Source organism: Taudactylus pleione, unplaced genomic scaffold (assembly GCF_031769625.1).
Source record: "Taudactylus pleione unplaced genomic scaffold, aTauple2 ptg000393l, whole genome shotgun sequence".
Taxonomy (NCBI): Eukaryota; Metazoa; Chordata; class Amphibia; order Anura; family Myobatrachidae; genus Taudactylus; species Taudactylus pleione.
Window position 1 is genome coordinate 347,073 of NW_028284794.1, and position 24,253 is coordinate 371,325.

The 24,253-nt window shown below is 44.8% G+C and overlaps 1 protein-coding gene across 1 annotated transcript in view; it reads left to right on the forward strand.

Moving 5' to 3' along the window:
- Positions 1-1,547: 1,547 nt before the first annotated feature.
- The window catches only part of LOC148506828 (uncharacterized), a 121,223-nt gene continuing 98,517 nt past the window's right edge, over positions 1,548-24,253 (forward strand). The window contains exon 1 of the mRNA XM_088446005.1: positions 1,548-1,595. Coding sequence (XP_088302131.1) covers positions 1,556-1,595 — 40 coding nt within the window. The 5' untranslated portion in view covers positions 1,548-1,555. The remainder of the gene's footprint in view (positions 1,596-24,253) is intronic.

Consider the following 24,253-nt stretch of genomic DNA (forward strand, 5'->3'; position numbering starts at 1 on the left):
GGCCGCCCTCCATAAAAATGGAGCGTCCTCCTGGACGCTCGTATAGCTGTGGGTCACCACCCACAGCCTATACGAGCGTGCAGTTTGATGGCCGCGATGGTCGTGACCATCGAGACCATCGAAACTGCGAGCCGGAGCCTGCGGTTGAGGTTTTCAACCGCAAGCCCCGGAGTGATTTTGGCTCTATCAGAGCCAAAATCACTCCCACTGACATCACTAGTGATGTCAGTGGGCCGGCTTCTGACGGGAGGCGTTCCCATGGGAACGCCCCCGTCAGAGAGGCACGCCCCCGGCATGCCCACCAAAGGGGGCGTGCTGTCAATCAACATCGACAGCACGCCCCATTTGATCAGACACAACGAGCAAAGGACTTTCCTTCGCTCGTCGCGTCTGGCGCATGCGCACGACGGAGCTCCCTCCGTCGTGCGCATGCTCAGTGCAGACCATCGACCCACTTGCGAGCGGACAGCCGCTTGCGAGTGGGTCTGAAACAGGGCCTAAATTTTGTAAGATGTTCAGACTCTTGTCAAATGCAATCTAATAAGACTACCTTGTCAGGGGCTTTTCTCAAACTAAAATGTAACAGAACATCATCTCACACCATCAAAAGGTCATCTATAGAATGTTTAAAATGAATACTGGTAAGCTCAGGCTGGTAGTGAGCCCTGGATGGCTGTTACTATAAGGGGACATGGGGGCTTGTTAGTATGTACTAGGGTTGCCTACCCTCCCGATTTGTCCAGGAGCCTCCTGATAAACGGGTGCAGCTCCCGGCCACCAAGAAAGGCAGGCAAGCTTCCCGGCTGCCGCCGATCCCCCCCCACACTTACCTATTAAACCCCCGCAGCGGGGGGGGCGGTGACGAGATTCACCCTGAATTGAGTCATTTTGGCCCCGCCCCCAGCTTCAGAATGTCTATTATCAGCATTGTGCAGTGGGGGCAGGGCCAAAATGATGTGATCACGTAGCCCCACCCCCATCACGCCTGCAAATATCAGCCTGCCCAGCCACGCCCCCTTTTGCTGGCCATGCCCCTGTCCTGCCGATCTGGTTGCTCCCTCCCGGAATGAGAAGCCAGATAGTCGGCAAGTATGGTATGTATGACACTAAACAAAAGAAGCAAACAAGTATTACAATTGTTAAGACAGACACACCACTGTCTGGCTGTACTGGCTGGGGACTCACATTATTGGCAGATATGTATCACACATTCAAGCACCTTAGCTTCTGCCATCAAGTTAAAAGTAATCTCTTTGCTCATCATTCGCCCCCTTATAGTGATCACATTGTGACCATACAGTATGCAATCTTGTCTGAGTGGAAAAGTACAATGTGTCAGCACAAGTGATTTCAGTGTATGAGAGCTAGAGATTTTCTGTCTGGATAAAGGCTCAGACTGCAAGTGTGACACTTACATTATACAGAATGTTTTTTCAAGAGCACAAGGAGAAAAGAGGAAATGAAAGTCATCAGGATACTGCACATTTGTCAATTATACAAGTTCCCTTTTTTGTCACAATAAGACAAGTTTGTTTAAAGTAGAAAAGGTATCACTATGTCCTGTGTGCTGGGTCTACTCCTGATGTTACTATGGGGTATGTACAGTATATATAGCCTGTGTACTCTGTGTACTGGTCCTTCTCATGCTGTCTCTATAGATTATACATTATACATTCCGTGTATTACACTCAGTAAGACCTGTGTGCTGGGTCTACTCCTGATGTTACTATGGGGTATGTATTGTATATACAGCCTGTGTACTCTGTGTACTGGTCCTTCTCATGCTGTCTCTATAGATTATACATTATACATCCTGTGTATTACACTCAGTAGGACCTGTGTGCTGGGTCTATACCTGATGTTACTATGGGGTATGTACTGTATATACAGCCTGTGCCCTCTGTGTACTAGTCCTTCTCATGCTGTCACTATAGATTATACATTATACATCCTGTGTATTACACTCAGTAGGACCTGTGTGCTGGGTCTATACCTGATGTTACTATGGGGTATGTACTGTATATACAGCCTGTGTACTCTGTGTACTGGTCCTTCTCATGCTGTCTCTATAGATTATACATTATACATCCCGTGTATTACACTCAGTAGAACCTGTGTGCTGGTTCTATATACCTGATGTTACTATGGGGTATGTACTGTATATACAGACTGCGCCCTCTGTGTACTGGTCCTTCTCATGCTGTCTCTATAGGTTATACATTATACATCCTGTGTATTACACTCAGTAGGACCTGTGTGCTGGGTCTATACCTGATGTTACTATGGGGTATGTACTGTATATACAGCCTGTGTACTCTGTGTACTGGTCCTTCTCATGCTGTCTCTATAGATTATACATTATACATCCCGTGTATTACACTCAGTAGAACCTGTGTGCTGGTTCTATATACCTGATGTTACTATGGGGTATGTACTGTATATACAGACTGCGCCCTCTGTGTACTGGTCCTTCTCATGCTGTCTCTATAGATTATACATTATACATCCCGTGTATTACACTCAGTAGAACCTGTGTGCTGGTTCTATATACCTGATGTTACTATGGGGTATGTACTGTATATACAGACTGCGCCCTCTGTGTACTGGTCCTTCTCATGCTGTCTCTATAGATTATACATTATACATCCTGTGTATTACACTCAGTAGGACCTGTGTGCTGGGCCAATACCTGATGTTACTATGGGGTATGTACTGTATATACAGCCTGTGTACTCTGTGTACTGGTCCTTCTCATGCTGTCTCTATAGATTATACATTATACATCCTGTGTATTACACTCAGTAGGACCTGTGTGCTGGGTCTATACCTGATGTTACTATGGGGTATATACTGTATATACAGCCTGTGCCCTCTGTATACTGGTCCTTCTCATGCTGTCTCTATAGATTATACATTATACATCCTGTGTATTACACTCAGAACGACCTGTGTGCTGGGCCAATACCTGATGTTACTATGGGGTATGTACTGTATATACAGCCTGTGTACTCTGTGTACTGGTCCTTCTCATGCTGTCTCTATAGATTATACATTATACATCCTGTGTATTACACTCAGTAGGACCTGTGTGCTGAGTCTATACCTGATGTTACTATGGGGTATGTACTGTATATACAGCCTGTGTACTCTGTGTACTGGTCCTTCTCATGCTGTCTCTATAGATTATACATTATACATCCTGTGTATTACACTCAGTAGGACCTGTATGCTGGGTCTATACCTGATGTTACTATGGGGTATGTACTGTATATACAGCCTGTGCCCTCTGTGTACTGGTCCTTCTCATGCTGTCTCTATAGATTATACATTATACATCCTGTGTATTACACTCAGTAGGATCTGTGTGCTGGGTCTATACCTGATGTTACTATGGGGTATGTACTGTATATACAGCCTGTGTACTATGTGTTCTGGTCCTTCTCATGCTGTCTCTATAGATTATACATTATACATCCTGTGTATTACACTCAGTAGGACCTGTGTGCTGGGTCTATACCTGATGTTACTATGGGGTATGTATTGTATATACAGCCTGTGTACTCTGTGTTCTGGTCCTTCTCATGCTGTCTCTATAGATTATACATTATACATCCTGTGTATTACACTCAGTAGGACCTGTGTGCTGGGTCTATATACCTGATGTTACTATGGGGTATGTACTGTATATACAGCCTGTGTACTCTGTGTACTGGTCCTTCTCATGCTGTCTCTATAGATTATACATTATACATCCTGTGTATTACACTCAGTAGGATATGTGTGCTGAGTCTATACCTGATGTTACTATAGGGTATGAACTGTATATACAGCCTGTGCCCTCTGTGTACTGGTCCTTCTCATGCTGTCTCTATAGATTATACATTATACATCCTGTGTATTACACTCAGTAGGATCTGTGTGCTGGGTCTATACCTGATGTTACTATTGGGTATGTACTGTATATACAGCCTGTGTACTCTGTGTACTGGTCCTTCTCATGCTGTCTCTATAGATTATACATTATACATCCTGTGTATTACACTCAGTAGGATCTGTGTGCTGGGTCTATACCTGATGTTACTATGGGGTATGTACTGTATATACAGCCTGTGTACTCTGTGTTCTGGTCCTTCTCATGCTGTCTCTATAGATTATACATTATACATCCTGTGTATTACACTTAGTAGGATCTGTGTGCAGGGTCTACTCCTGATGTTACTATGGGGTATGTACTGTATATACAGCCTGTGTACTCTGTATACTGGTCCTTCTCATGCTGTCTCTATAGATTATACATTATACATCCTGTGTATTACACTCAGAAGGACCTGTGTGCTGGGTCTATACCTGATGTTACTATGGGGTATGTACTGTATATACAGCCTGTGCCCTCTGTGTACTGGTCCTTCTCATGCTGTCTCTATAGATTATACATTATACATCCTGTGTATTACACTCAGTAGGATCTGTGTGCTGGGTCTATACCTGATGTTACTATGGGGTATGTACTGTATATACATCCTGTGTATTACACTCAGTAGGACCTGTGTGCTGGGTCTATACCTGATGTTACTATGGGGTATGTACTGTATATACAGCCTGTGTACTCTGTGTACTGGTCCTTCTCATGCTGTCTCTATAGATTATACATTATACATCCTGTGTATTACACTCAGTAGGACCTGTGTGCTGGGTCTATACCTGATGTTACTATGGGGTATGTACTGTATATACAGCCTGTGTACTCTGTGTACTGGTCCTTCTCATGCTGTCTCTATAGATTATACATTATACATCCTGTGTATTACACTCAGTAGGACCTGTGTGCTGGGTCTATACCTGATGTTACTATGGGGTATATACTGTATATACAGCCTGTGCCCTCTGTATACTGGTCCTTCTCATGCTGTCTCTATAGATTATACATTATACATCCTGTGTATTACACTCAGTAGGATCTGTGTGCTGGGCCAATACCTGATGTTACTATGGGGTATGTACTGTATATACAGCCTGTGTACTCTGTGTACTGGTCCTTCTCATGCTGTCTCTATAGATTATACATTATACATCCTGTGTATTACACTCAGTAGGACCTGTGTGCTGAGTCTATACCTGATGTTACTATGGGGTATGTACTGTATATACTGCCTGTGTACTCTGTGTACTGGTCCTTCTCATGCTGTCTCTATAGATTATACATTATACATCCTGTGTATTACACTCAGTAGGACCAGTATGCTGGGTCTATACCTGATGTTACTATGGGGTATGTACTGTATATACAGCCTGTGCCCTCTGTGTACTGGTCCTTCTCATGCTGTCTCTATAGATTATACATTATACATCCTGTGTATTACACTCAGTAGGACCTGTGTGCTGAGTCTATACCTGATGTTACTATGGGGTATGTATTGTATATACAGCCTGTGTACTCTGTGTTCTGGTCCTTCTCATGCTGTCTCTATAGATTATACATTATACATCCTGTGTATTACACTCAGTAGGACCTGTGTGCTGGGTCTATATACCTGATGTTACTATGGGGTATGTACTGTATATACAGCCTGTGTACTCTGTGTACTGGTCCTTCTCATGCTGTCTCTATAGATTATACATTATACATCCTGTGTATTACACTCAGTAGGATATGTGTGCTGAGTCTATACCTGATGTTACTATAGGGTATGAACTGTATATACAGCCTGTGCCCTCTGTGTACTGGTCCTTCTCATGCTGTCTCTATAGATTATACATTATACATCCTGTGTATTACACTCAGTAGGATCTGTGTGCTGGGTCTATACCTGATGTTACTATTGGGTATGTACTGTATATACAGCCTGTGTACTCTGTGTACTGGTCCTTCTCATGCTGTCTCTATAGATTATACATTATACATCCTGTGTATTACACTCAGTAGGATCTGTGTGCTGGGTCTATACCTGATGTTACTATGGGGTATGTACTGTATATACAGCCTGTGTACTCTGTGTTCTGGTCCTTCTCATGCTGTCTCTATAGATTATACATTATACATCCTGTGTATTACACTTAGTAGGATCTGTGTGCAGGGTCTACTCCTGATGTTACTATGGGGTATGTACTGTATATACAGCCTGTGTACTCTGTATACTGGTCCTTCTCATGCTGTCTCTATAGATTATACATTATACATCCTGTGTATTACACTCAGAAGGACCTGTGTGCTGGGTCTATACCTGATGTTACTATGGGGTATGTACTGTATATACAGCCTGTGCCCTCTGTGTACTGGTCCTTCTCATGCTGTCTCTATAGATTATACATTATACATCCTGTGTATTACACTCAGTAGGATCTGTGTGCTGGGTCTATACCTGATGTTACTATGGGGTATGTACTGTATATACATCCTGTGTATTACACTCAGTAGGACCTGTGTGCTGGGTCTATACCTGATGTTACTATGGGGTATGTACTGTATATACAGCCTGTGTACTCTGTGTACTGGTCCTTCTCATGCTGTCTCTATAGATTATACATTATACATCCTGTGTATTACACTCAGTAGGACCTGTGTGCTGGGTCTATACCTGATGTTACTATGGGGTATGTACTGTATATACAGCCTGTGTACTCTGTGTACTGGTCCTTCTCATGCTGTCTCTATAGATTATACATTATACATCCTGTGTATTACACTCAGTAGGACCTGTGTGCTGGGTCTATACCTGATGTTACTATGGGGTATATACTGTATATACAGCCTGTGCCCTCTGTATACTGGTCCTTCTCATGCTGTCTCTATAGATTATACATTATACATCCTGTGTATTACACTCAGTAGGATCTGTGTGCTGGGCCAATACCTGATGTTACTATGGGGTATGTACTGTATATACAGCCTGTGTACTCTGTGTACTGGTCCTTCTCATGCTGTCTCTATAGATTATACATTATACATCCTGTGTATTACACTCAGTAGGACCTGTGTGCTGAGTCTATACCTGATGTTACTATGGGGTATGTACTGTATATACTGCCTGTGTACTCTGTGTACTGGTCCTTCTCATGCTGTCTCTATAGATTATACATTATACATCCTGTGTATTACACTCAGTAGGACCAGTATGCTGGGTCTATACCTGATGTTACTATGGGGTATGTACTGTATATACAGCCTGTGCCCTCTGTGTACTGGTCCTTCTCATGCTGTCTCTATAGATTATACATTATACATCCTGTGTATTACACTCAGTAGGACCTGTGTGCTGAGTCTATACCTGATGTTACTATGGGGTATGTACTGTATATACAGCCTGTGTACTCTGTGTACTGGTCCTTCTCATGCTGTCTCTATAGATTATACATTATACATCCTGTGTATTACACTCAGTAGGATCTGTGTGCTGGGTCTATACCTGATGTTACTATGGGGTATGTACTGTATATACAGCCTGTGTACTCTGTGTTCTGGTCCTTCTCATGCTGTCTCTATAGATTATACATTATACATCCTGTGTATTACACTCAGTAGGACCTGTGTGCTGGGTCTATACCTGATGTTACTATGGGGTATGTACTGTATATACAGCCTGTGTACTCTGTGTACTGGTCCTTCTCATGCTGTCTCTATAGATTATACATTATACATCCTGTGTATTACACTCAGTAGGATATGTGTGCTGAGTCTATACCTGATGTTACTATAGGGTATGAACTGTATATACAGCCTGTGTCCTCTGTGTACTGGTCCTTCTCATGCTGTCTCTATAGATTATACATTATACATCCTGTGTATTACACTTAGTAGGATCTGTGTGCTGTGTCTATACCTTATGTTACTATGGGGTATGTACTATATATACAGCCTGTGCCCTCTGTGTACTGGTCCTTCTCATTCTGTCTCTATAGATTATACATTATACATCCCGTGAATTACACTCAGTAGGACCTGTGTGCTTGGTCTATACCTGATGTTACTATGGGGTATGTACTGTATATACAGACTGCGCCCTCTGTGTACTGATCCTTCTCATGTTGTCTCTATAGATTATACATTATACATCCTGTGTATTACACTCAGTAGGACCTGTGTGCTGGGTCTATACCTGATATTACTATGGGGTATGTACTGTATATACAGCCTGTGTACTCTGTGTACTGGTCCTTCTCATGCTGTCTCTATAGATTATACATTATACATCCTGTGTATTACACTCAGTAGGACCTGTGTGCTGGGTCTATACCTGATGTTACTATGGGGTATGTACTATATATACAGCCTGTGCCCTCTGTGTACTGGTCCTTCTCATGCTGTCTCTATAGATTATACATTATACATCCTGTGTATTACACTCAGTAGGACCTGTGTGCTGGGTCTATACCTGATGTTACTATGGGGTATGTACTGTATATACAGCCTGTGTGCTCTGTGTACTGGTCCTTCTCATGCTGTCTCTATAGATTATACATTATACATTCTGTGTATTACACTCAGTAGGACCTGTGTGCTGGGCCAATACCTGATGTTACTATGGGGTATGTACTGTATATACAGCCTGTGTACTGGTCCTTCTCATGCTGTCTCTATAGATTATACATTATACATCCTGTGTATTACACTCAGTAGGACCTGTGTACTGAGTCTATACCTGATGTTACTATGGGGTATGTACTGTATATACAGCCTGTGCCCTCTGTGTACTGGTCCTTCTCATGCTGTCTCTATAGATTATACATTATACATCCTGTGTATTACACTCAGTAGGACCTGTGTGCTGGGTCTATACCTGATGTTACTATGGGGTATGTACTGTATATACAGCCTGTGTACTCTGTGTTCTGGTCCTTCTCATGCTGTCTCTATAGATTATACATTATACATCCTGTGTATTACACTTAGTAGGATCTGTGTGCTGGGTCTATACCTCATGTTACTATGGGGTATGTACTGTATATACAGCCTGTGTACTCTGTGTTCTGGTCCTTCTCATGCTGTCTCTATAGATTATACATTATACATCCTGTGTATTACACTCAGTAGGACCTGTGTGCTGTGTCTATACCTGATGTTACTATGGGGTATGTATTGTATATACAGCCTGTGTACTCTGTGTTCTGGTCCTTCTCATGCTGTCTCTATAGATTATACATTATACATCCTGTGTATTACACTCAGTAGGACCTGTGCTGGGTCTATACCTGATGTTACTATGGGGTATGTACTGTATATACAGCCTGTGTACTCTGTGTACTGGTCCTTCTCATGCTGTCTCTATAGATTATACATTATACATCTTGTGTATTACACTCAGTAGGATCTGTGTGCTGAGTCTATACCTGATGTTACTATAGGGTATGTACTGTATATACAGCCTGTGCCCTCTGTGTACTGGTCCTTCTCATGCTATCTCTATAGATGATACATTATACATCCTGTGTATTACACTCAGTAGGATCTGTGTGCTGGGTATTTACCTGATGTTACTATGGGGTATGTACTGTATATACAGCCTGTGTACTCTGTGTACTGGTCCTTCTCATGCTGTCTCTATAGATTATACATTATACATCCTGTGTATTACACTCAGTAGGACCTGTGTGTTGGGTCTATACCTGATGTTACTATGGGGTATGTACTGTATATACAGCCTGTGCCCTCTGTGTACTGGTCCTTCTCATGCTGTCTCTATAGATTATACATTATACATCCTGTGTATTACACTCAGTAGGACCTGTGTGCTGGGTCTATACCTGATGTTACTATGGGGTATGTACTGTATATACAGCCTGTGCCCTCTGTGTACTGGTCCTTCTCATGCTGTCTCTATAGATTATACATTATACATCCTGTGTATTACACTCAGTAGGATCTGTGTGCTGGGTCTATACCTGATGTTACTATGGGGTATGTACTGTATATACAGCCTGTGTACTCTGTGTACTGGTCCTTCTCATGCTGTCTCTATAGATTATACATTATAAATCCTGTGTATTACACTCAGTAGGACCTGTGTGCTGGGTCTATACTAGGGGTGTGCACCGGACACTTTTCGTGTTTTGTGTTTTGGTTTTGGATCTAGATCTTTCTTCGTGTTTTGGATCTGGATTGGTTTTGCCAAAACCACCCTTCCGTGTTTTGGGTTCTGGGTTTTGTGTTTTGGATCTGTATTTTTTTTTTAAAAAGCATAAAAACAGCTAAAATCACAGAATTTGTTGGTTTCTCTGCTCCTATGCTATTATTAACCTCAATAACCTTAATTTCCACTCATTTCCAGTCTATTCTGAACACCTCACACCTCACAATCGTGTTTTCATGTCCAAAAGGTTGCACCGAGGTAGCTGGATGACTATGCTAAGCGACACGAGTGGGCGGCACAAACACGTGACCCATCTAGGAGTGACACTGCAGTGGCAGACAGGATGGCAGTTAGAAAAACTAGGCCCCAAACTGTACATAATGCAAAGAAAAAAAAGAAGTGCAAGATGGAATTGTCCTTGGGCCCTCCCACCCACCCTTATGTTGTATAAACAGGACATGCACACTTTAACAAATCAATCATTTCAGCGCCAGGGTCTGCCACACAACTGTGGCTGAAATGATTGGTTCGTTTGGGCCCCCACAAAACAAGCTGGCAATTAATGTGTCCCTGCACAAACTGGCTCTACTGAGGCAAGATGTCATCCTCATCCTCCTCATCCACCGATTCCTCACCCTCTTCAGTGTGTACATCCTCATCCTCACAAAGTATTAACTCGTCCCCACTTGAATCCACCACCACAGGTCCCTCTGTACCTTCTGGAGGCTGGTCTCCCTGGAAGAGCTGATAATTCATTTTGATGAACATCATCTTCTCCACATTCTGTGGAAGCAACCTCCTACGCCTTTCGCTGACAAGGTTCCCGGCTGCACTAAACACTCTTTCGGAGTACACACTGGAGGGGGGGCAACTCAGGTAAAATAGAGCCAGCTTGTACAGGGGCCTCCAAATTGCCTCTTTTTCCTGCCAGTACAGGTATGGACTGTCTGACATGCCTACTTGGATGCTGTCACCGATGTAATCCTCCACCATTCTGTCAATGGTGACAGTATCATATGCAGTGACAGTAGACATGTCAGAAATTGTTGCCAGGTCCTTCAGTCCGGACCAGATGTCCAAACTTGGTCTTGCCTGCCCTGCATCACCGCCAGCGGGTTGCTTAGGATACCTAAGTTTTTTCCTGGCAGCCCCAGTTGCGGGAGAAAATGAAGAAGGAGCCGTTGACGTGTCACGTTCCGCTTCAGCTGACAGTGTGTTCACCAGCAGGTCTTTGCACCTCTGCAGGCTTGTGTCGGCCGGAAAGAGAGACACCACATAGGCTTTAAAAATAGGATCAAGCACGGTGGCCAAAATGTAGTGGTCTGATTTCAACAGATTGACCACCCTGGAATCCTGGCAAAGCGAATGAAGGGCTTCATCCACAAGTCCCACATGCCGAGCGGAATCGCTCCGTCTTAGCTCCTCCTTCACTTTCTCCAGCTGCTTCTGCAAAAGCCTGATGAGGGGAATGACCTGACTCAAGCTGGCTGTGTCTGAACTGACTTCACGTGTGGCAAGTTCGAAGGGCTGGAGAACCTTGCACAACACGGAAATCATTCTCCACTGCGCTTGAGTCAGGTGCATACCCCCTCCTTTGCCTATGTCATAGGTGGATGTATAGGCTTGTATGGCCTTTTGCTGCTCCTCCATCCTCTGAAGCATATAGAGGGTTGAGTTCCACCGCGTCACAACCTCTTGCTTCAGGTGATGGCGGGGCAGGTTCAAGAGTGTTTGCTGGCGCTCCAGTCTTCGCACGCAGTCGCTGAATGGCGAAAGTGGCCAGAAATTTTTCGGGCCACCCAAAGCGTCTCCTGCACGCCCCTGTCGCTTTTCAGAAAATTCTGCACCACCAAGTTTATTGTGTGAGCAAAACATGGGACGTGCTGGAATTTGCCCAGATGTAATGCCCGCACAATATTGGTGGCGTTGTCAGATATCACAAATCCCCAGGAGAGTCTAAGTGGGGTAAGCCACTGGGCGATGATTTCCCTCAGTTTCTCTAAGAGGTTGTCGGCGGTGTGCCTCTTACTGAAACCGGTGATACACAGCGTAGCCTGCCTTGTAACGAGCTGGCGTTTCTGAGATGCTGCTACTGGTGACGCTGCTGCTGTTGCTGCGTAAGGTGATACATCTACCCAGTGGGCTGTCAGTCATATAGTCCTTAGTCTGCCCTGTTCCACTTGTCCACATGTCCGTGGTTAAGTGGACATTGTGTACAACGGCATTTTTAAGGACACTGAGGACACTTTTTCTGACGTTTCTGTACAGTCTCGGTATCGCCTGCCTAGTGAAGTGGAATCTAGACGGGATTTGGAACCGGGGACACACTACCTCCATCAATTGTCTAAATCCCACTGCACTAATGGCGGATACCGGACGCACGTCTAACACCAACATAGCAGTCAAGGCCTCAGTTATACGTTTTGCTTCAGGATGACTGCTGTCGTACTTCATCCTCCTCGCTAAGGACTGTTGGAGGGTCAATTGTTTAGTAAAAGTAGTGGTGTTCCTACTTCCTCTCTGGGATGATGAACGACTCCCAGCAGCAGCAACAGCAGCAGCGGCAGCAGTAGGCGTAGCAATGCAGGATCCTCCAGAGGAATCCCGGATAGGAGAGTCAGTCATGCCAGTGACATGGCCTGCAGGACTACTTCCGATCCTGACTAAGGAGGAAATTGACGAGGAGGGAGTTGACGGTGTGGTTTGCAGGCGCTTGGATACAACAGGACAACGGGATTTAGGTGTCCCTGGACTGCTTACGGTCTTAGCCAAAGTTTCTGAACTTGACAGTAACTTTTTATGAACGCGCTGCAGGTGCCATATAAGGGAGGATGTTCCTAGGTGGTTGACGTCCCTACCCCTACTTATTTCACCTTTACATATGGTACATATGGCAAGACAGTTATTGTCCGGATTTGGATAGAAATATTGCCAGACCAAAGAGGTGGAATGTTTGGTCTTCTGCCCAGGCATGACCGTGATGGGCTTTTTCATCCCACGGACAACAACTGTCTCCCCCGGAGCCTGATTTAAACAAACCACATCACCATCAGAATCCTCCTCGCCAACTTCCTCCTCAGCGCCAGCTACACCAGTATCCTCATCCTGTTGTACTTCAACAGTGACATCTTCAATTTGCATATCAGCAAGTGGACTGTGGGTGCTCCTTTCAGCACTTGCAGGGGGCGTGCAAATGGTGGAAAGAGCCACCTCTTCCCGTCCAGTGCTGGGAAGGTCAGGCATCGCAACCACCACCACACTTGGACTCTCCTTGGGGATTTGTGATATCTTCTTAGAAAGCACAGTTCTTCGCTGTGCTTTTGCCAGCTTAACTCTTTTGATTTTTTTAGTGGGAGGAGGGCTTCCATCGTCATGTGAAGCTGAACCACTAGTCATGAACATACTAGGGATCGACCTTAGCCGTTCCTTGCCACTCCGTGTCGTAAATGGCATATTGGCAAGTTTACGTTTCTCTTCAGCTGATTTAAATGTCTTTTTCAAGGTCATTTTCCTGAACTTTGCCATTTGGGATTGTATGTGCCCTCTACTATGACATTGGGCATCGGCCTTGGCAGACGACGTTGATGGCATGTTATCGTCTATGTCATGACTAGTGGCAGCAGCTTCAGCACTAGGAGGAAGTGGTTCTTGATCTTTCTCTATTTTATTTTTATCAGAGAAAGTTTGGTCCTCCATTTATGTTATATCGATTTGATATATACGTGCGGCTAAACACAGAAAATAATTTTTTTTTTGGTTTGGACTGGAGTGTACTTTGGGGGTTACAGCACCCTTTAACGGTCAAGCCAGACGGCCCTTATGACACAGGCGCACTCTTGGCACTACTTTGTTGATGCACGTGCGGCTACTGCGCACACAATTCACAAACACAGAAAATAATTTTTTTTTTGGTTTGGACTGGAGTGTACTTTGGGGGTTACAGCACCCTTTAATTGTCAAGCCAGCCGGCCCTTTACTTATGACACAGGCGCACGCTTGGCACTACTTTGTTGATGCACGTGCGGCTACTGCGCACACAATTCACAAACACAGAAAATAATTTTTTTTTTGGTTTGGACTGGAGTGTACTTTCGGGGGTTACAGCACCCTTAACGGTCAAGCCAGCCGGCCCTTTACTTATGACACAGGCGCACGCTTGGCACTACTTTGTTGATGCACGTGCGGCTACTGCGCACACAATTCACAAACACAGAAAATAATTTTTTTTTTGGTTTGGACTGGAGTGTACTTTCGGGGGTTACAGCACCCTTAACGGTCAAGCCAGCCGGCCCTTTACTTATGACACAGGCGCACGCTTGGCACTACTTTGTTGATGCACGTGCGACTACTGCGCACACAATTCACAAACACAGAAAATAATTTTTTTTTGGGTTTGGACTGGAGTGTACTTTCGGGGGTTACAGCACCCTTAACGGTCAAGCCAGCCGGCCCTTTACTTATGACACAGGCGCACGCTTGGCACTACTTTGTTGATGCACGTGCGGCTACTGCGCACACAATTCACAAACACAGAAAATAATTTTTTTTTTGGTTTGGACTGGAGTGTACTTTCGGGGGTTACAGCACCCTTAACGGTCAAGCCAGCCGGCCCTTTACTTATGACACAGGCGCACGCTTTGCACTACTTTGTTGATGCACGTGCGGCTACTGCGCACACAATTCACAAACACAGAAAATATTTTTTTTTTGGGTTTGGACTGGAGTGTACTTTCGGGGGTTACAGCACCCTTAACGGTCAAGCCAGCCGGCCCTTTACTTATGACACAGGCGCACGCTTGGCACTACTTTGTTGATGCACGTGCGGCTACTGCGCACACAATTCACAAACACAGAAAATAATTTTTTTTTTGGTTTGGACTGGAGTGTACTTTCGGGGGTTACAGCACCCTTAACGGTCAAGCCAGCCGGCCCTTTACTTATGACACAGGCGCACGCTTGGCACTACTTTGTTGATGCACGTGCGGCTACTGCGCACACAATTCACAAACACAGAAAATAATTTTTTGGGGGGTTTGGACTGGAGTGTACTTTCGGGGGTTACAGCACCCATAACGGTCAAGCCAGCCGGCCCTTTACTTATGACACAGGCGCACGCTTGGCACTACTTTGTTGATGCACGTGCGGCTACTGCGCACACAATTCACAAACACAGAAAATAATTTTTTGGGGGGTTTGGACTGGAGTGTACTTTCGGGGGTTACAGCACCGTTAACGGTCAAGCCAGCCGGCCCTTTACTTATGACACAGGCGCACGCTTGGCACTACTTTGTTGATGCACGTGCGGCTACTGCGCACACAATTCACAAACACAGAAAATAATTTTTTTTTTGGTTTGGACTGGACTGTACTTTCGGGGGTTACAGCACCCTTAACGGTCAAGCCAGCCGGCCCTTTACTTATGACACAGGCGCACGCTTGGCACTACTTTGTTGATGCACGTGCGGCTACTGCGCACACAATTCACAAACACAGAAAATAATTTTTTTTTTGGTTTGGACTGGAGTGTACTTTCGGGGGTTACAGCACCCTTAACGGTCAAGCCAGCCGGCCCTTTACTTATGACACAGGCGCACGCTTGGCACTACTTTGTTGATGCACGTGCGGCTACTGCGCACACAATTCACAAACACAGAAAATAATTTTTTTTTTGGTTTGGACTGGAGTGTACTTTCGGGGGTTACAGCACCCTTAACGGTCAAGCCAGCCGGCCCTTTACTTATGACACAGGCGCACGCTTGGCACTACTTTGTTGATGCACGTGCGGCTACTGCGCACACAATTCACAAACACAGAAAATAATTTTTTTTTTGGTTTGGACTGGAGTGTACTTTCGGGGGTTACAGCACCCTTAACGGTCAAGCCAGCCGGCCCTTTACTTATGACACAGGCGCACGCTTGGCACTACTTTGTTGATGCACGTGCGGCTACTGCGCACACAATTCACAAACACAGAAAATAATTTTTTTTTTGGTTTGGACTGGAGTGTACTTTCGGGGGTTACAGCACCCTTAACGGTCAAGCCAGCCGGCCCTTTACTTATGACACAGGTGCACGCTTGGCACTACTTTGTTGATGCACGTGCGGCTACTGCGCACACAATTCACAAACACAGAAAATAATTTTTTTTTTGGTTTGGACTGGAGTGTACTTTCGGGGGTTACAGCACCCTTAACGGTCAAGCCAGCCGGCCCTTTACTTATGACACAGGCGCACGCTTGGCACTACTTTGTTGATGCACGTGCGGCTACTGCGCACACAATTCACAAACACAGAAAATAATTTTTTTTTTGGTTTGGACTGGAGTGTACTTTTTAGCGTTACAGCACCCTTAACGGTCAAGCCAGCCGGCCCTTTACTTATGACACAGGCGCACGCTTGGCACTACTTTGTTGATGCACGTGCGGCTACTGCGCACACAATTCACAAACACAGAAAATATATTATTTTTTTAGCACTTGGGGGGAGCACCCCTGATGGACAGAGCACCCCCTGGACAACACTGCAGCACTCCTTTAGGACTGGGACACTGCACAGGACTTTGGAGTGGACACAGCCCCTATGGAGAACTGACTGCACAACACAGTCCAGCCAGCCCCTATGGACTTTGAAGTAGTGGACACAGCCCCTATTAACAACAGCAGCACAGCACAACACAGCCAGCCCCTATGGACTTTGAAGTAGTGGACAACAGCAGCACTACACTACACTACACTACACAGCCCTAACTCCCACCCTCCCTCTTCACTGTCCACAGCCGAGTGAGAAAATGGCGCCGACGTGGGTACCTTATATAGGATCCAAAACCCGCGAGACTCGGAAGGCGGGATGATGACGTTTTGCCTCGATTTCAGATCCGAGTCAGGCGGGAAAAGTCGAGCCTGATTCGGATCGGACTCGGATCGGGGGGGCTCGGGGGGGTTCGGATTTCAGAAATCCGAACCCGCTCACCCCTAGTCTATACCTGATGTTACTATGGGGTATGTACTGTATATACAGCCTGTGTACTCTGTGTACTGGTCCTTCTCATGCTGTCTCTATAGATTATACATTATACATCCTGTGTATTACATTCAGTAGGACCTGTGTGCTGGGTCTATACCTGATGTTACTATAGGGTATGTACTGTATATACAGCCTGTGCCCTCTGTGTACTGGTCCTTCTCATGCTGTCTCTATAGATTATACATTATACATCCTGTGTATTACACTCAGAAGGACCTGTGTGCTGGGTCTATACCTGATGTTACTATGGGGTATATACTGTATATACAGCCTGTGCCCATTGTGTACTGGTCCTTCTCATGCTGTCTCTATAGATTATACATTATACATCCTGTGTATTACACTCAGTAGGACCTGTGTGCTGGGTCTATACCTGATGTTACTATGGGGTATATACTGTATATACAGCCTGTGCCCTCTGTGTACTGGTCCTTCTCATGCTGTCTCTATAGATTATACATTATACATCCTGTGTATTACACTCAGTAGGACCTGTGTGCTGGGTATATACCTGATGTTACTATGGGGTATGTACTGTATATACAGCCTGTGTACTCTGTGTACTGGTCCTTTTCATCTTGTCTCTATAGATTATACATTACACATCCTGTGTATTACACTCAGTAGGACCTGTGTGCTGCGTCTATACCTGATGTTACTATGGGGTATGTACTGTATATACAGCCTGTGTACTCTGTGTACTGGTCCTTCTCATGCTATCTCTATAGATTATACATCCTGTGTATTACACTCAGTAGGACCTGTATGCTGGGTCTATACCTGATGTTACTATGGTGTATGTACTGTATATACAGCCTGTGCCCCCTGTGTACTGGTCCTTCTCATGCTGTCTCTATAGATTATACATTATACATCCTGTGTATTACACTCAGTAGGATCTGTGTGCTGGGTCTATACCTGATGTTACTATGGGGTATATACTGTATATACAGCCTGTGCCCTCTGTATACTGGTCCTTCTCATGCTGTCTCTATAGATTATACATTATACATCCTGTGTATTACACTCAGTAGGACCTGTGTGCTGGGTCTATACCTGATGTTACTATGGGGTATGTACTGTATATACAGCCTGTGTACTGGTCCTTCTCATGCTGTCTCTATAGATTATACATTATACATCCTGTGTATTACACTCAGTAGGACCTGTGTGCTGGGTCTATACATGATGTTACTATTGGGTATATACTGTATATACAGCCTGTGCCCTCTGTATACTGGTCCTTCTCATGCTGTCTCTATAGATTATACATTATACATCCTGTGTATTACACTCAGTAGGATCTGTGTGCTGGGTCTATACCTGATGTTACTATGGGGTATGTACTGTATATACAGCCTGTGTACTCTGTGTTCTGGTCCTTCTCATGCTGTCTCTATAGATTATACATTATACATCCTGTGTATTACACTTAGTAGGATCTGTGTGCTGGGTCTATACCTGATGTTACTATGGGGTATGTATTGTATATACAGCCTGTGTACTCTGTGTTCTGGTCCTTCTCATGCTGTCTCTATAGATTATACATTATACATCCTGTGTATTACACTCAGTAGGACCTGTGTGCTGGGTCTATACCTGATGTTACTATGGGGTATGTACTGTATATACAGCCTGTGTACTCTGTGTACTGGTCCTTCTCATGCTGTCTCTATAGATTATACATTATACATCTTGTGTATTACACTCAGTAGGATCTGTGTGCTGGGACTATACCTGATGTTACTATAGGGTATGTACTGTATATACAGCCTGTGCCCTCTGTGTACTGGTCCTTCTCATGCTATCTCTATAGATGATACATTATACATCCTGTGTATTACACTCAGTAGGACCTGTGTGCTGGGTATTTACCTGATGTTACTATGGGGTATGTACTGTATATACAGCCTGTGTACTCTGTGTACTGGTCCTTCTCATGCTGTCTCTATAGATTATACATTATACATCCTGTGTATTACACTCAGTAGGACCTGTGTGCTGGGTCTATACCTGATGTTACTATGGGGTATGTACTGTATATACAGCCTGTGCCCTCTGTGTACTGGTCCTTCTCATGCTGTCTCTATAGATTATACATTATACATCCTGTGTATTACACTCAGTAGGATCTGTGTGCTGGGTCTATACCTGATGTTACTATGGGGTATGTACTGTATATACAGCCTGTGTACTCTGTGTACTGGTCCTTCTCATGCTGTCTCTATAGATTATACATTATAAATCCTGTGTATTACACTCAGTAGGACCTGTGTGCTGGGTCTATACCTGATGTTACTATGGGGTATGTACTGTATATACAGCCTGTGTACTCTGTGTACTGGTCCTTCTCATGCTGTCTCTATAGATTATACATTATACATCCTGTGTATTACATTCAGTAGGACCTGTGTGCTGGGTCTATACCTGATGTTACTATAGGGTATGTACTGTATATACAGCCTGTGCCCTCTGTATACTGGTCCTTCTCATGCTGTCTCTATAGATTATACATTATACATCCTGTGTATTACACTCAGTAGCACCTGTGTGCTGGGTCTATACCCGATGTTACTATGGGGTATGTACTGTTTATACAGCCTGTGCCCTCTGTGTACTGGTCCTTCTCATGCTGTCTCTATAGATTATACATTATACATCCTGTGTATTACACTCAGAAGGACCTGTGTGCTGGGTCTATACCTGATGTTACTATGGGGTATATACTGTATATACAGCCTGTGCCCATTGTGTACTGGTCCTTCTCATGCTGTCTCTATAGATTATACATTATACATCCTGTGTATTACACTCAGTAGGACCTGTGTGCTGGGTCTATACCTGATGTTACTATGGGGTATATACTGTATATACAGCCTGTGCCCTCTGTGTACTGGTCCTTCTCATGCTGTCTCTATAGATTATACATTATACATCCTGTGTATTACACTCAGTAGGACCTGTGTGCTGGGTATATACCTGATGTTACTATGGGGTATGTACTGTATATACAGCCTGTGTACTCTGTGTACTGGTCCTTTTCATCTTGTCTCTATAGATTATACATTATACATCCTGTGTATTACACTCAGTAGGACCTGTGTGCTGGGTCTATACCTGATGTTACTATGGGGTATGTACTGTATATACAGCCTGTGTACTCTGTGTACTGGTCCTTCTCATGCTATCTCTATAGATTATACATTATACATCCTGTGTATTACACTCAGTAGGACCTGTATGCTGGGTCTATACCTGATGTACTATGGGGTATGTACTGTATATACAGCCTGTGCCCTCTGTGTACTGGTCCTTCTCATACTGTCTCTATAGATTATACATTATACATCCTGTGTATTACACTCAGTAGGATCTGTGTGCTGGGTCTATACCTGATGTTACTATGGGGTATATACTGTATATACAGCCTGTGCCCTCTGTATACTGGTCCTTCTCATGCTGTCTCTATAGATTATACATTATACATCCTGTGTATTACACTCAGTAGGACCTGTGTGCTGGGTCTATACCTGATGTTACTATTGGGTATATACTGTATATACAGCCTGTGCCCTCTGTATACTGGTCCTTCTCATGCTGTCTCTATAGATTATACATTATACATCCTGTGTATTACACTCAGTAGGACCTGTGTGCTGGGCCAATACCTGATGTTACTATGGGGTATGTACTGTATATACAGCCTGTGTACTCTGTGTACTGGTCCTTCTCATGCTGTCTCTATAGATTATACATTATACATCCTGTGTATTACACTCAGTAGGACCTGTGTGCTGAGTCTATACCTGATGTTACTATGGGGTATGTACTGTATATACAGCCTGTGTACTCTGTGTACTGGTCCTTCTCATGCTGTCTCTATAGATTATACATTATACATCCTGTGTATTACACTCAGTAGGACCTGTGTGCTGGGTCTATACCTGATGTTACTATGGGGTATGTACTGTATATACAGCCTGTGTACTCTGTGTACTGGTCCTTCTCATGCTGTCTCTATAGATTATACATTATACATCCTGTGTATTACACTCAGTAGGACCTGTGTGCTGGGTCTATACCTGATGTTACTATGGGGTATGTACAGTATATACAGCCTGTGCCCTCTGTGTACTGGTCCTTCTCATGTTGTCTCTATAGATTATACATTATACATCCTGTGTATTACACTCAGAAGGATATGTGTGCTGAGTCTATACCTGATGTTACTATAGGGTATGTACTGTATATACATCCTGTGCCCTCTGTGTACTGGTCCTTCTCATGCTGTCTCTATAGATTATACATTATACATCCTGTGTATTACACTTAGTAGGATCTGTGTGCTGTGTCTATACCTGATGTTACTATGGGGTATGTACTATATATACAGCCTGTGCCCTCTGTGTACTGGTCCTTCTCATTCTGTCTCTATAGATTATACATTATACATCCTGTGTATTACACTCAGTAGGACCTGTGTGCTGGGTCTATACTAGGGGTGTGCACCGGCCACTTTTCGTGTTTTGTGTTTTGGTTTTGGATCTGGATCTTTCTTCGTGTTTTGGATCTGGATTGGTTTTGCCAAAACCACCCTTCCGTGTTTTGGGTTCTGGGTTTTGTGTTTTGGATCTGTATTTTTTTGAAAAAAAGCATAAAAACAGCTAAAATCACAGAATTTGTAGGTTTTTCTGCTCCTATGCTATTATTAACCTCAATAACCTTAATTTCCACTCATTTCCAGTCTATTCTGAACACCTCACACCTCACAATAGTGTTTTTATGTCCAAAAGGTTGCACCGAGGTAGCTGGATGACTATGCTAAGCGACACGAGTGGGCGGCACAAACACGTGACCCATCTAGGAGTGACACTGCAGTGGCAGACAGGATGGCAGTTAGAAAACTAGGCCCCAAACTGTACATAATGCAAAGAAAAAAAAGAGGTGCAAGATGGAATTGTCCTTGGGCCCTCCCACCCACCCTTATGTTGTATAAACAGGACATGCACACTTTAACAAATCAATCATTTCAGCGCCAGGGTCTGCCACACAACTGTGGCTGAAATGATTGGTTCGTTTGGGCCCCCACAAAACAAGCTGGCAATTAATCTGTCCCTGCACAAACTGGCTCTACGGAGGCAAGATGTCATCCTCATCCTCCTCATCCACCGATTCCTCACCCTCTTCAGTGTGTACATCCTCATCCTCACAAAGTATTAACTCGTCCCCACTTGAATCCACCACCACAGGTCCCTCTGTACCTTCTGGAGGCTGGTCTCCCTGGAAGAGCTGATAATTCATTTTGATGAACATCATCTTCTCCACATTCTGTGGAAGCAACCTCCTACGCCTTTCGCTGACAAGGTTCCCGGCTGCACTAAACACTCTTTCGGAGTACACACTGGAGGGGGGCAACTCAGGTAAAATAGAGCCAGTTTGTACAGGGGCCTCCAAATTGCCTCTTTTTCCTGCCAGTACAGGTATGGACTGTCTGACATGCCTACTTGGATGCTGTCACCGATGTAATCCTCCACCATTCTGTCAATGGTGACAGTATCATATGCAGTGACAATAGACATGTCAGAAATTGTTGCCAGGTCCTTCAGTCCAGACCAGATGTCCAAACTTGGTCCTGCCTGCCCTGCATCACTGCCAGCGGGTTGCTTAGGATACCTAAGTTTTTTCCTGGCAGCCCCAGTTGCGGGAGAAAATGAAGAAGGAGCCGTTGACGTGTCACGTTCCGCTTCAGCTGACAGTGTGTTCACCAGCAGGTCTTTGCACCTCTGCAGGCTTGTGTCGGCCGGAAAGAGAGACACTACATAGGCTTTAAACCTAGGATCGAGCACGGTGGCCAAAACGTAGTGGTCTGATTTCAACAGATTGACCACCCTGGAATCCTGGCAAAGCGAATGAAGGGCTTCATCCACAAGTCCCACATGCCGAGCGGAATCGCTCCGTCTTAGCTCCTCCTTCACTTTCTCCAGCTGCTTCTGCAAAAGCCTGATGAGGGGAATGACCTGACTCAAGCTGGCAGTGTCTGAACTGACTTCACGTGTGGCAAGTTCGAAGGGCTGGAGAACCTTGCACAACACGGAAATCATTCTCCACTGCGCTTGAGTCAGGTGCATACCCCCTCCTTTGCCTATGTCATAGGTGGATGTATAGGCTTGTATGGCCTTTTGCTGCTCCTCCATCCTCTGAAGCATATAGAGGGTTGAGTTCCACCGCGTCACAACCTCTTGCTTCAGGTGATGGCGGGGCAGGTTCAAGAGTGTTTGCTGGCGCTCCAGTCTTCGGCACGCAGTCGCTGAATGGCGAAAGTGGCCAGAAATTTTTTGGGCCACCCAAAGCGTCTCCTGCACGCCCCTGTCGCTTTTCAGAAAATTCTGCACCACCAAGTTTATTGTGTGAGCAAAACATGGGACGTGCTGGAATTTGCCCAGATGTAATGCCCGCACAATATTGGTGGCGTTGTCAGATATCACAAATCCCCAGGAGAGTCTAAGTGGGGTAAGCCACTGGGGGATGATTTCCCTCAGTTTCTCTAAGAGGTTGTCGGCGGTGTGCCTCTTACTGAAACCGGTGATACACAGCGTAGCCTGCCTTGTAACGAGCTGGCATTTCTGAGATGCTGCTACTGGTGACGCTGCTGCTGTTGCTGCGTAAGGTGATACATCTACCCAGTGGGCTGTCACAGTCATATAGTCCTTAGTCTGCCCTGTTCCACTTGTCCACATGTCCATGGTTAAGTGGACATTGTGTACAACGGCATTTTTCAGGACACTGAGGACACTTTTTCTGACGTTTCTGTACAGTCTCGGTATCGCCTGCCTAGTGAAGTGGAATCTAGACGGGATTTGGAACCGGGGACACACTACCTCCATCAATTGTCTAAATCCCACTGCACTAATGGCGGATACCGGACGCACGTCTAACACCAACATAGCAGTCAAGGCCTCAGTTATACGTTTTGCTTCAGGATGACTGCTGTCGTACTTCATCCTCCTCGCTAAGGACTGTTGGAGGGTCAATTGTTTAGTAAAAGTAGTGGTGTTCCTACTTCCTCTCTGGGATGATGAACGACTCCCAGCAGCAGCAACAGCAGCAGCGGCAGCAGTAGGCGTAGCAATGCAGGATCCTCCAGAGGAATCCCGGATAGGAGAGTC